General features: G+C 34.8%; 2 protein-coding genes across 3 annotated transcripts in view; both read right to left on the reverse strand.

Moving 5' to 3' along the window:
- The window catches only part of LOC127864457 (cadherin-6-like), a 210,689-nt gene that overhangs the window by 46,426 nt on the left and 148,523 nt on the right, over positions 1-15,740 (reverse strand). The gene's annotated exons all lie outside the window — the stretch shown is intronic.
- LOC127865536 (uncharacterized) lies at positions 1,488-6,561 on the reverse strand. Its single transcript, XM_052405385.1, has 10 exons — positions 6,512-6,561; positions 5,889-6,208; positions 5,380-5,651; positions 4,479-5,264; positions 4,049-4,223; positions 3,653-3,871; positions 3,292-3,530; positions 2,704-2,969; positions 1,989-2,186; positions 1,488-1,551 (listed from the first exon to the last, which is right to left on the reverse strand). Exons 5-10 carry the CDS (start codon positions 4,179-4,181, stop codon positions 1,488-1,490), a joined length of 1,119 nt encoding a protein of 372 aa, XP_052261345.1. The 5' UTR covers positions 4,182-4,223; positions 4,479-5,264; positions 5,380-5,651; positions 5,889-6,208; positions 6,512-6,561.

The raw sequence follows: 15,740 nt of genomic DNA on the forward strand, positions 1-15,740 counted from the left end.
GGCTCTTTTAAATAACAAATACTGTAAAACCATTTGGGCCGTGCTCTGAGGATCCCTGCAGATCTTCAACATCCCGGCCTTCCTTAAATGCTTTTATTAAATTATATAATATGACTGAAAATAACACACTATTATGTCAATTTTGACATATAATCACATATATCTAGGATGGTGCATCAGAGACTTATTAAAAATAAAAAAAATCATATTATTTACATTCGTACCATGCTGCTATGTACCTTTACATTCGTACCCAAATCATCATTTATGTTGACTGAAATTAACTCACTATTATGTTAATTTTGACATATAATCACATAAATCTAGGATGGTGCATCTGAGACTTATTAGAAATTAAAAAATCCAATTATTTACATTTATACCACGTTGCTATGTACCTTTACATTCGTACCCAAACCATCATTTATGTTACCTTTGCTTAACATATATCGGCTTTTATGTCTAAAAAATTCAATATCAGACCTAATAATTGTGTACATTAATCAGTATTTGCCTTATATGTGTGTTTGCTTACACTAAGGAAGTTCCTGTTAACAGCAATATTGGTTGCAATTATAAATGTTATATAAATTAACTATTTCCAAAAGTAAAGAAACATCAAATGTGTAAATACATTATTCGAAGCTTAAAAAAACACAATTCGTTCTCCCTCTGCTTTTCAAGGCAGATGTCACTTTACTTGTTACATGTACCATAAGGGCTTGGGACCTTCTAGCTTTTATATATGCAAAACACAAATGAATTAATCACTGTATAATGCTCAATAAAAGCTAGGCAGCATTAAGATTTGTTTAATTGTTACTAAAGTTGATATTAATTATGTTGTCGTTAAAGTAATTGTTAATACTGTTGTTGTATAAGTCCAAAAGCACAGTGCCAAAAAATGCTATTATATCCAGATATTGTTTAAGTGTGAATGATGAATGTCCAGCTATTAATGTTTAACTTTTTTCATTTGGTTTCTTCTTTCCATAGCCCTTCAACTTAAGAGCATCTATCCACTCTTCATAAGACTCTGATGACTTGAAGGGGCACCACCAATTTCCATAGTACTGTTTGTGCCCACCCGTATTCCTGTCCTCAAAACATTTGTTGCAGCTGCGATAGGGCGGTTTCTTGTGGTACTGTCTCTGGAACTCCCCTGCCTGCTCGGCCTCCAGCTTCCTCTTCCTGTAATGCTTTGTAGAGTATGGCAGGTAAGATTCGGCTGGGGCTGAAATCGACGAAGTCAGTGCCAGGTCAGGAGCGGGAGCAGTCACAAAACGCACCAATGGTGCTGGTGCAATTGGCACCGGCACTTTATGCTTTACCTCATCTGGTGGCAGGATTCTTCTGCGCACTTGATGAATGAGAGAGCCTTTCGTGCTGATCTGGATGGGGAACTTGTGTGGTTCAGTGGTTCCCATTTCCAAGGAAACTGGCCTTTTAAGGGGCGCTGGCAGTGATTCAGGCGCTACCAGTGGAACTTACTGAAGGGCAAGTCCCTGTTCCAGCAAGGTTCTTTCTCTGCGCTTTCCACGAGCACTGAACCTGAAATCAGACAAATGTATAAATTATAATCTATATATTAAAAATAAAACAAGAACAAGAGATGTGTTTGCCAGAAACACAATACCCCCAAATACGCCGCTTTGTTTCTTTTTTTTTACCTTTGACCATAAAGGATGACCTTTACCTTTCACCACTAAAATTGTGCGGCTTTATGAGATACACATGCTGGCCAAATATGAAGTTGCTATCTTCAATATTGCAAAATTTATGACAAAACTTTAAGATTTCTTAAGAATGACAGACAGGCCAAAAACAATATACCCCCTTTTTTTAAAAAGGGGCATAAAAAGCCTTTCTTCTGTTAATCAATTATTATTTTCATATAAATAAAGTAATATATAAATTGACTCAAAATGTTAATGAAATATTATAATATGCCGATAATAGTTATGTATATGTGTACCGTAAATATCTACCAAGCAGCCAAGGTGCGCTGGTTTATATCAGACAGCTGAATGCATGTATTCTGTATCACGCGCTGACTGTTGAATACCATCTCTCTTATTAGGTTGTACTTCTCCAGTACTGTCCGCCACCGCGCCTGTTTAACGCCATCTTTGGTGGTGGAACCCGGAAAGGCTGCACACAACTTGACCAGCAAGGCTTCCTGATACCTGTTACAGTCAGGCCAGGTGGCTGGACCAAGGTGTGTAGCCAAAGCACATCCGTAATTGTTAAAGATAATGGTTTATATTATATGAATAATACAGAAACAATAATAACAGAAATAAAACGGTGAAAATAGGTTTGATAAATGTTGCTTATTTGCTAATAAATCCTGATAAACTTGTGGAACATTAATAACAAATGATGTGCTTGAGAAACACTATTTCCCCTTTTGAGCGATTTTGATCTATATATTTTACATTTGACTTTAAAGGATGACCTTGACCTTTCACAACTCAAAATGTGCAGGTTCGTGAGATACACATGCATGCCAAATATCAAGTTGCTATCTTCAATATTGCAAAAGATATGACCAAGGTTAAAGTTTTGGGACAGAATGACAGACAGACAGACAGACAGACAGACAGACAGGCCAAAAACAATATACCCCCTCTTCTTCAAAGAAGGGTCATAACAAATTATAAATTGAAAATTAACTAATGTGATGTTGTGTAGTTTTCTTGCCTTCTGACACTCTGGACTCCAGGAACCAGCTGTATCCGGGATGTCTTTGGTGCCTTGAAGCGTCCCTTGATCAGCTGGGTCTGATGTCGGTCCTTATATTTTGACGGCGACTGGTCGTAAGGGGACATCTTAGACCACAGTTTCACGATGTGGTCAGCTTCTGCGTTGGCGATGGCCTTACTTTCCTTGTCTTTTAAATGAAACAAATACTCAGCCAGGTCCATCACATGACCATAACCTGCAACTCTGTTTGGTCCAATAGAGTCCTGAAAGCATGGATAATCAGTTGAGAAAGAAATGTATTAATGGAAAATAAGCAGAGCACTAAAAATTTATAAGTACATGTGTTATGCTTATTTTGCGCAGTTCCTGCAATTAAAACGCCAATTTAACATGCTGACTCCATAATATACCTATTGATATAAAAATGGGTGTAATCATAAATACACAAAGATATTAATGTTTATATTGAGTTATTAGTTTCCATTATTAATCAACATGAAATTGTAAAATTGTAATTATTAATGAGTGATCATTTGAGGACAGAATGCCTAAGTTTATTATATTATATCATTCATCAAAACCTACCTCAGCTTCATCCTTAACACGTTGGGAACTGCCAGCAATAGCCGACGCTGATGTAGCGGTAGTTACGGCAGATAATGATAAAGTACTTGCTGCAGCTGTTGTAACAGAAGCTGCTGTTGCTTTTGTCATAGAAGCTGCTGTTGTTGTTTCTAAAGAGGCACTCGTTGTGGTAGGTTTGGCTTTGAGCTTAGCGGGAACGTTGTACATCTGCTGGCAATACACATCCTTCGTTGACATCTCTTCAAAGAATAAGAACACCCTATCTAACTTTTTAACAATAAACATTTCTGAACAAAAGTAACACAAACATGCCATTAATTTCGACATGAAAATAAGTATAATCATTGTTCTCCTTCAATACCTGATTGAGACGGCCTGTTCTGCTGCATGATCTGCTGAGCCCTCCCACGACTAAAAGCAGGCAGAAAGGAATCCACTATGTGGATGGTTGGATCATTATCATCCATGGCCGCGGAGTCCTCAAAGCCCTCATCCAGGAGGCTGTCATCAGGCTCCACCGCACTTACAGGGTTTTTAGCACCCGTTTTGTTGTATAGATATTCGATACCTATCAGCTCTCCTGTAAAACAAAAATGTAAGAACTTAAGCGCTATATGATATAGGTTCATGTCAAGGAGTAATCTGCTCATACAAATGGTAATTATGCCTGATTTACTCCACAATGTACATCTGGTTTAATATAGAATAAATGTCAGAGAAATGTGTGAATTAAATAGCTAATAGAAATTTAAATTACCAGTGTATTTGTTTGGCGACTGGAATGTCGGGAAGATATCCTTGTTAAAAAGCTCCTGACTTAGTCTGTTGGCTGCTGTCTTCAATCTGGAGTCATACAATACAGTAATATGCCGGTCTAAGTTCCAGCGCATCAGGCCCTCCAGTCTGGAAGTTGCTGGCGCTTGCACTGGTTCCTGCAAAACAATCACACAAAATGTTACTATTTAAGATCGTTACACTATTCAACAGAGTGATGTATGTTTCAACAAGAGATTAGTAGTATTATAACTAATTTACATGTCTTGGTATATCTTTCATGATTGGAATTAAGGAACATGCAACAAATGGGGTTTTATTCTGTATTACATTGTACCTTAAAGGCTATAATAGCAATTAATATATTTATACCTTAAATTAAAACACACAAAAAGAACACAAATAAATCTTACCAGGAATGAATCGCTGTGGGTGGAGATGGAAGGACTCCAAGGAGGTAGATCCTCGTGCACAGCGATACACAGGAAACACCACGCCACCCTTTTTCAGCGTGCCCGTCTGAGTGTAGAGCTGTACACCTTTAGGGTCCTGGAGGCACTCTACATGCTTCTGCTGCTGTTTCTAGAGCTCCCAGATACGCTCATGAAACAGTGGTACACCCATGGTATCCCTTCCTGAGTCACCACCGAACAACTCCAAGACAGCCTGGATACGCTCCCTGATGACCTCTGTGCTTCGAGTCATCCGACGGCAGTGCAGGGACAACTCCTTACGGTCTAAACGGACAGAGACATCTGAGTCAGACGGGTCCGTGATGTTGGCTTGTATAAGCTGCTGCCTTTTAGCTTCTTTGAGATTCAGGTCAGACTTGTCCCAACAAAAGATGGCTGCTGAAAGCTGACCCATAAATGCCGCGTACAGTCTGTGGGTGTCCGTTGTGACCCCAACAGCAAGACGCCGCATGAAGTGCCACACGTCTAATCGCACCACAAGGTCAGGCCAAGTCTGAAAATGTCCATCAGTGCTGACTTCTCGCAACAGTCGTAGTCTGTTTACAGCAGGATTGGTGGTAGGACATCAGCCTCGGACTAGCGTTTTACGAGGCCTTTCACCATGTCGCCTAACCCACACCCTTCAATTGATGTCATAACGCTCATTAGCACCTGGCCATGTTCATTGCCAACGTTAGTCGACCATGCTGCCGTCCGAGCAGCTTCTCCTGCCAACTTTTTGGTTACCTGAAATAAATGTAAAATAGTTCTAAGGCAATTGTAATTTTATTCTATGGTTATTGTGTCAATTTTCTAACAGATTCTAAAAGTGTATTATTCAATATTTTCTACCCATGTATACCTTCTTAGTAGAGTCCATCTTTAAAATTCGACCAAAGATGGATGTCAAAGCCGCCTTGACCTCTTCTGCTCGAGACAAAACCTCCTGATGGTAAACCATTGGTATGTTGGCAACTGAGATTGTTTGGACAGCTCCTCGAAGACAGTTTTGGAACTTTGCTGTCACTGTCTTGAGGTACAAAGAACAGTCTTTCATGTACTGCAGTTGTTGCTTCGTCCACCTCAAATTGTGAAGCTCAGTGATCTGCTTCTGTAGCTAAGTAGGGCTGTTACCTGAAACAACAACATTTCAAAACTTGCACATGTGTGTGGTTCGTCTTAAAAGTTGTAAAATAGTATGGCTTTAAGACAAGGAGAAGAAGCTCTATCTTCAAACTTAATTTTATGGATACTTGGTGACTAACTGACCGACAGACAAACTGACCGACAGAGTGACTCAAAATAACCGTATTGTAAATTTCATTTGGGTAAGATATATACACATCTTAAGCTGTACAAAGTCATGATTACCTTAGCCTCGGTGGCGCAACAAGTATATGACACGAGTGTCACATGCGCTATGGTACATTATCTGTACCGGAAACGTGGACCTGGTAGCCGGATCCAGCTGATCCAAGATGGCTTCACTCCAGCCTATCTGATTTTTCTTGCACTTGACACAGTGCAAACTCTCAGTGGCTAGAATGTAGAATGAATCTATGTCTAGCACTATCCTGGTCAGCCGGTACAGGCCCTGCTTGGTCAGATGAGTAACCTTGCAGAAGGGACAGGTCAGCACCATCCTGCATAGCAGCAGTGGAAGCCACAGGAATAGGCGATGTCCAAAATATCTAAATATATAATTGACAGCAAAATGAATGCCAGCACACACAATACAAAAATGTTTTAATTATTATTATTTTTAACACCAGAAGTATTATGTCAATTGATATCAAATGCTGACTGAAGTGCAAAACACTGCAAAGAATAAAGGCAGTAGAAAATAATGCATAACAACACTTAGAATATACTATACATATCCTAGTAATAACATGCATACATTAAGAAAAAAAAAACAAATACATAATGCAGCCATTAAAGCCATATTGTGAGTTAAAACAGCTTCAGTTAATGGTTTTTCAAATCATACACACCTGTCAAGTCTTGGCTTCTGGTTTGATATTGTCTGGTTGGTCCACCTCTGGCACACATTTTTGAAATTTTGGAATTTAAGAAAAGTGTCTGTGTAATATCTAATATTTACTTATTTTGAGTGTTTGGAATTTGCAGTGTCATGATTTGGGAGGAACAGAAACATAAGCTAAAACATTGATATTTGCAAGCCATTGTTCCAGTTACTGATTTCACATGAAAAATATGAGTTAAGAAATAATATTCTATGATGGTTTGTAGTCGAATAACCCACAGTAAGGAGTATAGATGCGTAGGAATTTAAACACGAGTGCAAAGCACTAGTGATTTGATAAAACGCATCTATAGTCCTTACTGTGGGTTATTCGACGACGAGTGATATGATAAAACGCATCTATACTCCTTTCTGTGGGTTATTCGACAACAAACCATCAAAGAAAAATAATATTTTGATTCTAACACTATTCTGATTGATTTGGTTCAAGTTTTTGGAAGGGAACTATATTGTTTAATACTCTGCCCTTCTTTGTACAAAGTTCACTATTTAGTGACGTCATTGAATTGTACAAACATATGACGTCGTTTTCATTCATAAATATTTTGCGAATGACGTCACTTTCATTGAGAACAACAATCGTAGAAATTAAATGACGCCATGTTTATTGATGCTACTGAAAAGCTGACATGCTATAATGTTTCTTTAATTTTGTTTTTTAACAAATAACATTCTTTGCAGACGTGGTTATGCCACTTATCACCAAATGTACCATTTGTTGTTTCATTACATGCTGGAACAGCATGGTCTAAGGTTTGATAACCAGTAAAAATATTCTTCACAATGGCGACCTATGTAAAAGACCGAGCCAGTCCGATTGAGATAACTCGATTTTTCAGTTACTTCCCTTGGCATTCGCCACTGCTTAGGAGATTGCTCCACTCTGGATCAGCAGACGATTTATTTCATAAATCAATCTCTGGGTTAATAGTCGCCATCTTTCGAACTACTTTCAAAAGTACAACAACAACAATAACAGCAGAAGACAATTTTAATTGCGAAAAGTTGAAAAATTGAGTACCTGTGTCACGGTTGTTGAGTGGAATGTTGTTATTTATAATTTTCAACTGTGTACGAAGCATGTGAACTGGTAGTGGAATAACCGAATTGTTGGTGGAAATGAAATTTAGAAATATATCTAATAATTCATCATTTTTCATGTCATGATCGTGTAGAATTATCATCAGCATCATTTCTGTGGAACATTGCAATATTCAAAATACAAGTGTTTCATAGCTATGATGCTTTTGACATAGTTCACTAACCATCAAGACTGAAATGATTCATGCACACAGGTAAAGTAAATAATTGAATTTGTGCAGAATGTTTATTTTTTACAAATTATTATTTAATTTAACCAATTTATTTTAGATAGATTGCACTGAAACTCAAGTCTAAAGCTTAGTAAGACACTTAAGCCAGTTTTCTGAGAAGAAACAATACTTGTTCAGAGTATAGCAGGCTCATGCGGCCTCTGGTTTATTTATTTGGCCTCGGCCTTTAACCTGGGTCGCTTTGATTTCAGGTGTTTAGGCCCCATATCAACAAGGCTTTCTCGACCCTATATGTACTTATTCATATTGTTTAAAGATTTTGAGAACCCTCGCTCAGTGCCAGTGGGGATAAAACAGGGACCTTCTTATAGCTAGATGAATGCATCAAATATGCCAGCAACACTTTATAATCAATAACTATATAACTGATGATTCTGTTCTTTTAACTACATTACTAATTTACCAAAACAAAGTGAAACACATATATATACATATAGTGATCGCACTGTCCGTCTGTCTATCCGTCACACTTTGCATTTAGGTTTCGAAAAAATGCTCATAACTTCTATGTCGCTTCAGATGTAACATTCATATTTGGTATGCATGTGTATATGGACAAGGCCTTCCCATACACACACAAATTTTGACCCCTTTGACCTTGAACTTAGGGTCGGCGTTTAGGTTTTGAAAAATGCTCATAACTTCTATCAAAGCGTTTATCGGGGGCGTATGTCATCCTACGGAGACAGCTCTTGTTTTTGCTACTGTCCTCTGCACAAACCATGATATATCTGCATATATACATCCAACCAAATCAGTAAAACTATTTGTCACTTAATTACAGTAAACTTATTGCATGTTAACTTTTCAAATATATATATATATATATATATATATATATATATATATATATATATATATATATATATATATATATATATATATATATATATATATATATATATATATATATAACAGATCTTGAAAAAAACACACATCAAACTTCAAATTGTTTTAGTAAATTATAGGCTTTAATTGGTATTGTGACATTGACAACATTCATGCATGCGACTATACAATTATACAACTATAAAACACATTATTTGTGAGAAATTCCAATACATCAACATAACGTCTCAGATTAAAGGCAGATAATCTAGTGCTTTTTTGCTGCCATTTTTACTATTACACATTTTTTCATTTTATGTTATGGTGCATTGATCTTGTTTCTAAATTAACCAAGTAATCATGTTAAACTTTTGAAGAAAGATATTGTCTGATAAATATTGAAAATATAATCATTACAACGTGAACAAAATTCAGTTGAATACTGTGACCAACGAAGATTTGCCAAAGAGCAATTCAGATCGTGATTTAAATTAAATACAAGTAATATGAAAGTCTGCCTATTGGATCCCAGTTATGACTTATTTGTCAAATCTGCACATTATTTTGCCCTTGGCCATGTAGAATTGGGGACTAAATACCATCAAGTCATGTAAAAAGGAGCAGGGTATAGCACGCTGCTATTGATTTCTTGAGCTTTCACATGAATTTTACGGGTAATTTTCATACAACAAATGATATTATATAGTATAATGATAAAGCATTATGAGCACAAATTATATCTCTTACTAGTGGTACAAAAATCAATTAAGTGTCACATTTCAAAAGAAAATTTATATAAAAATTTGTTAAAACGTTATAAAAGGTTATTTCAATTTACTAAAGCATTTAATTACAAGAACAAGTGCATTTTATGTCCATTACAATACAGGTAACAGTATTGGCATTGTATTTATCTGCATTTGATGTGCATTTAATACACTTAAAAATGCAGACCAGACACACTTCTAACAGAAAAAATTGTATTTTTTTCTGCATTTTTCCAGCATTAATACTCTTCAAGTGTATTTTTTATCATCCCAAATACACTTTACCAGGAAAAAGGTATGTTAAAATGCATTTTTAGTTTGTTTTAAGTATATTTTCAAATGCATTAAGACACTCTTTTGCAAAAAAATGTTGAACAAAAACTTGAAAATATTTAATATACTAAAGTGAAGTAATAATAAAAGTTTTGTATGAGCATCAAAAACAGTGTCAAATTCATACCAGTGCCTATTTAGTAGCAGTAGGCCTTATATGAACTACTTGTGGTAGAAATAATGCATTTTGTATAATACAACATACATAAATTAAAAAATATAGCTGCCCATACAGTTCAATACAATGTTCAATTAACTACACTATGCAAAGTTGAAATATGACATCAAGCTTGAAATAATCTTTTCAATAATGTATAATATGCCGTTTTAATTTATAAGTGAAATAGACACTTGCGTATAAAAACTGATTTTACATAAAAACTAAATGTTTAATTTGATTTTTAACTCCACTGGCCAAAGGTCCTGTGTCCATCGTGCGTCCGTGCATTAACTTTTCCTTGAAACATCTTCTCCTAAACTACTGGTCCAATTCTGATGAATTTCTTAGGAATGTTCCTGGGGTGAACCTCTTTCAAATTTGTTCAAATTATGCCCCTGGGGTCAAATTTGACTCTGCCCCTGGGGTCACAAAATTGAAAATTTGCTTATATAAGGCCTATTTTGTGAAAACTTTCAAAATCTCCCGTCCATAACCATTGGGCCTAGAGCTATCAAATTTGGTATGTAGAGACATCTAATAGTCCTCTACCAAATTTGTTCAAATTATGCCCCTGGGGTTAAATTTGACCCTGCCCCGGGGGTCACAAAATTGAACATATGCTTATATAGGATATATTTTGTGAAAACTTTACACATCTTCTCGTCCATAACCATTGGGCCTAGGGCTACCAAATTTGGTATGTAGTGGCATCTTATAGTCCTCTACCAAGTTGTTTCAAATTATGCCCCTGGGATCAAGTTTGACCCTGCCCCGAGGGTCACAAAATTGAACATATGCTTATATAAGGCCTTTTTTGTGAAAACTTCAACAATCTTCTTGTCCATAACCATCCGGCCTAGGGCTATCAAATTTGGTATATAGTGACATCTAATAAACCCCTACCAAATTTGTTCAAATAATGCCTCTGGGGTCAACTCTGACCCTGCCCCAGGAGGTCACAAAACTGAATTAACGCTTATAAAGCGCCTATTTTGTGAAATCTTTAAAAATCTTCTTGTCGAAAACCATTCGGACTATGGCTACCAAATTTGGTATGCAATAACATCGTATAGTCTTCTACAAGTTTGTTCAAATTATGCCCTTTGGGTCAAATTTGATCCTGACCAGCGGGTCACAAAATTGAAAATTATATACGCTTATATCTTGCTTATTTTGTGAAAACTTAAAAAATATTCTCGTCCTTAACTGTAGGACCTAGGGCTACCACATTTTATATGAAGTGAGATATAGTAGTCCTCTACAAAGTTTGCTCAAATAATGCCCCTGGGGTTAAATTTGACCCAGCCCAAAAGGTCACAAAAGTGTACATGTGCTTAAATATGGCCTATATTTAAGTATTTGCACATGCAGAGAAATTTGTTTCAGCCTTTTTTTCAGCAGTGGAGCGATACAGGGCCATCATGGCCCTCTTGTTTAAATACTCAAAAATGAAACCGTGTTCATGCTTGCATGAACACAGTTTATAAATGCTGTCAGAATAATAAAATATGCAATTACTATAAATACAAATGCCAGGGAAAAATTTTTTTTGTAATAAAATTTTTTAACGAATATTACAATAATACATTCTGAATACTTTGGTATGTAATTAACAGTTTTGTCTGAGAAAATCACTAAATTTTGTATATTTATTCAAATTCACATAAATCATATTTCAAAAACACATAATTACTTCAAATCCTTTCACACAATACTGAAAAAAATGCACAGTTTCTGATTGTTATTGATTCTTTATTAATTTATACATGTACCATTTTTTAATCTTGATGCATCCTCAATTGTATTATGCACATCTTAATCGGTTTTAACAATTATAATATAAAGATTAAGGCTGACTCAGTAAAATAATAATCCATGATTTCTGCAGTACTTGCAGACAAACTAGGAATACTGCTGTAATATTATCTATCTATCTAATGGGATATTAATTTGGCTTCAATAGAAAAAATCAAAGCATACACATGTATATAATGTGTGTGTGTATATATATATATATTCCTTATTCAAAGAAAATATCCACAATCTATTATAAATACAGGTATTAAAAAAGCACTTTCCATCCCTAAACATGAATTACTTTCAAAATCAACACAAAAGACAAGAGTAATATAATTCCATTTATTTCAACACAAAATCCAAAAAATAAAGAACTGTTTGGCGTATTAAAAAACAACATTGACATTTTACAAACAGACCCGGTTATGAATAAAATAATTTCAAATCAGAAGATAATAAAATGTAAGCGACAGCCACCTTATTTAAAACGTCTGTTAACCAAATCTTACTTTTCATCTTAAGAACCAAGAGTATCCAAATGTAATGACCCTAGATGCGCCCTGTGTGGTTATATTATTGAAGGGAATTCTTTTGATTTTAATGGCAAAATGTTCAAAATAAAAACTAATATGTCATGTGATATACAAAATGTGATTTATGTATTAGTATGCAATGGATGCAAACAATATTATATAGGCCAAACTGGCGATAAACTTAGAAATAGGCGATCTGTCCATGAACAACAAATGCGAGACCCCTCAACAAGACAGATGCCTTTAAGTAAACATTTAGATGAATGTTCACATAATGAACCAAAATTTAAAATATTTCCATTTTATAAGCTATTTTCGAACAATATTTCAGCTAGGTTAGCAAAAGAACAACATTTTATACATGTATTTAAACCCAAATTAAATTTCATTTAATATTTATTGACGTTATGACGTCATAATTGATATGACGTTATCTCCATGACATTTTAACGTTGTAATATATTGTATTATGCCCTGATGAGCTATGCGAAACGCGTTGGCTAAATCAATATATATTTAAAATCCCAGACACGTGTTTTTACTTTTATTATATATATATATATATATATATATATATATATATATATATATATATATATATATATATATATATATATATATATATATATATATTAGTTAAACTTATATTGATTGACCATCGATAAAAAGATATAATAATATATATATATATATATATATATATATATATATATATATATATATATATATATATATATATATATATATATATATATATATATATATACTTGTAAAACTAAAAATTTAATATGTATGTTTCTATTACATCATTAAGGACTTTTATTTTCAGACAAAGTAGAGTGAAGCTTAAAACAGTATCCAATTGTAACAGTCAATTTTGGGAAAATCAACCTTATAATTATTTTCTGTGTTGGTCAATGTCATAATTGGTATAAAATGTATATTGAACTGGAAGTTTTCTTTATTTTAAATGATAACATTTGCTTGGTCAGCCATGATTGTCACAATCAATTGTTCTTTTTACACTGTAGTTTTCTCACTGACTATGGGTTTGTTCTGAGAATGAGCCACACAAAGTATTGTTGGGGAGATGAGTTGTCAATTTTATGTTTATCAGTCTTTCATAATCCAGTATACCTGTAAAAAGTGAATTTGTAACTAATAATCACACAATATGATAAAAAATAAAACATGTAAAGTTAATTTATGAAAAAACGTTTTAATTTTATCAATATCATGGTTATTACAACTAGATACAGGCAATTAGATCAGAAACGTGCATTAATTATATTAATGATCAACACAGACATTTGTAGTGATTTATGGTCACTATTTTGATTAACGTTCTATACATGACCTGTCATAAAAGGTATTTTTTAGCCAGTACTACAATCGGCAATGATAGTCTGTAGTGCATACATATTCCACCGTCTATTATCGATTCGCTTCCTCAAACTGAACAAATATTTAATGTTTACATCGCGAAACGTAATGCATCTAGTTTCACTTTCGGTTTGGTTGGTTTTGTAAACACCGTAATTTCATCTTAAAAATTGGACGATAGGGTGATTAAATAATAATGGAAAAGTAAATCACTTGGATAATAGATCAAAATGCAACACAAATGAACGTTAATAGTGCTCTTAATATAAAAGTTTCGGTAAAAAGTTTGGCGCTAGTTCAACGCGCATCGTATACAGCCTCATAACAATAGACTGACAACCTTTTGGGTAGTAAAGTAGTAATACAAGGCAATATGGCGACCGTTAGCCACGAGGAGGAATCCGAGATAGCCGATGTATCACGATTGGAGATTGCTCGTTGATTTTCATTGATAACATTCTCCTAGCAGAGTTGTCGTTCGTGTTGATAAAGGTAAGTATTAATAGAACAGCATATCCTGGGGAAACAGATTCAATAAGTGTATCGGAAAGTTAATTTCAAATTAGTAATTTTACATCCATTTTATTTTTATGGACCAATGAAACAACTATATATTTTCTCTATTTTGTTTGATATTTGTTCTCGATTAAGTAAATAAATTGCGAATAAAAACATGTAAAATTAACTTTTTATGTGATCACAAAACTTAAGAATGCGAACAATTTCGAACCTGAAAATTGTAAACGCTGCACTGCTATGATATATATAGATAAAACAACATTTCTTTACGTAATTGTCCGTCCCGCTAACGCAGTGGTAAGGACGTTCGCTTTTCCACCTTTACGACACCGGTTCGATTCCCGCTCCCGGCGCAATGTTATATTTTGTCTGTTTTGTGGTCACCATTCCGGACAGGTGTTTTTTTCCGGATAATCTCATCCCCCCCCCCCCCGCAGCATATACAAAATTAAAAAGTATTTCAGTACAAAACAAATAGCTGGAAAGTGTAGCTATCATTCAAAATTCGTCCCAACTGTCGTCAATCTAATTTTATTTGGTAGGAGTGCTGGACACACTCCGGGTCCAAACATTATGCAGCCTCAGCGCGGAGGTAACTCATTACCTTGGAAAATCACAAATACACACACTGGATGCAGCCTAGGCGCGTATAGACTCAAACAAGGCAACAAACTCAAGTGCGGGCACAATCATTTAAAATTTACATATTGAATACGATATTCTAACAGAAATTACACAACCACCTAAGTGTACATACCATGTTTGATATTTCGTTCGATTGTTTGATTTCAGCATATACATCTATAAGTTCATTTCGCTATTAGTTAACTTATCCATATGCTCGTGGGCGAACTCGGATAGTCAAGTGCTCATACGATTGAGCTCACATGGTTCGGCTATGTGCTCATACCTACTTTCGAGAATCATCATGAAGGTATTGCCATACTTAATGAACAAGAATGTGACCCGCCTCCCAGTTTCGCTCAATGAGTCAAGTTACCCACGGGTACTTCTTCCCCGTACCCCCAAACTTTTTTTCGTACCAAAAATGTTTCGTACGCAATTTTTTTTCGTACTAAATTTTTTTTCGAACCCAACATTTTCGTACCCAATTTTTTTATCGTACCCAAATGTTTGTATCAACATACACAATTGTGGTGATATAGATAAACTTAAATTGATGTTTTATATCCATCATCTTCAAAAGCATCGTCACACCAGTACTGCCAGTACTTTGATTTTAAATATTGAACCATATTACACTTTAAATATTATCACAACAAACAATGCTTACACTTTGTCTCAAATCAGAAGAAAACATTAAAAATAACATTTACAAATTCATGTTCCAGATAGGTGGATGTACAATAAAAAAAAGGTTACACTTCTCTCTTATTAAAATAGAATAACATTATGATTGAACAGCTACATTGAATATTAGTCTCACACATGTATATAAAGCAAGTAATTAATCATTTCCTTATAAAAACTACCTTGTGGAAATGAGTTTACGCACTCCTTC

This window comes from Dreissena polymorpha, chromosome 1 (genome assembly GCF_020536995.1).
Source record: "Dreissena polymorpha isolate Duluth1 chromosome 1, UMN_Dpol_1.0, whole genome shotgun sequence".
NCBI lineage: Eukaryota > Metazoa > Mollusca > Bivalvia > Myida > Dreissenidae > Dreissena > Dreissena polymorpha.

Coding starts and splice junctions, on each gene's coding strand:
- LOC127865536 (XM_052405385.1), bottom strand. CDS start 4,181: ATGCGCTGGAACTTAGACCGGCATATTACTGTATTGTATGACTCCAGA. Junction 2,970..3,291: donor GTGTTAAGGATGAAGCTGAG/GTAGGTTTTGAT, acceptor CCATGCTTTCAG/GACTCTATTGGACCAAACAG. Junction 1,552..1,988: donor CAGCGCACCTTGGCTGCTTG/GTAGATATTTAC, acceptor GTCTGATTTCAG/GTTCAGTGCTCGTGGAAAGC.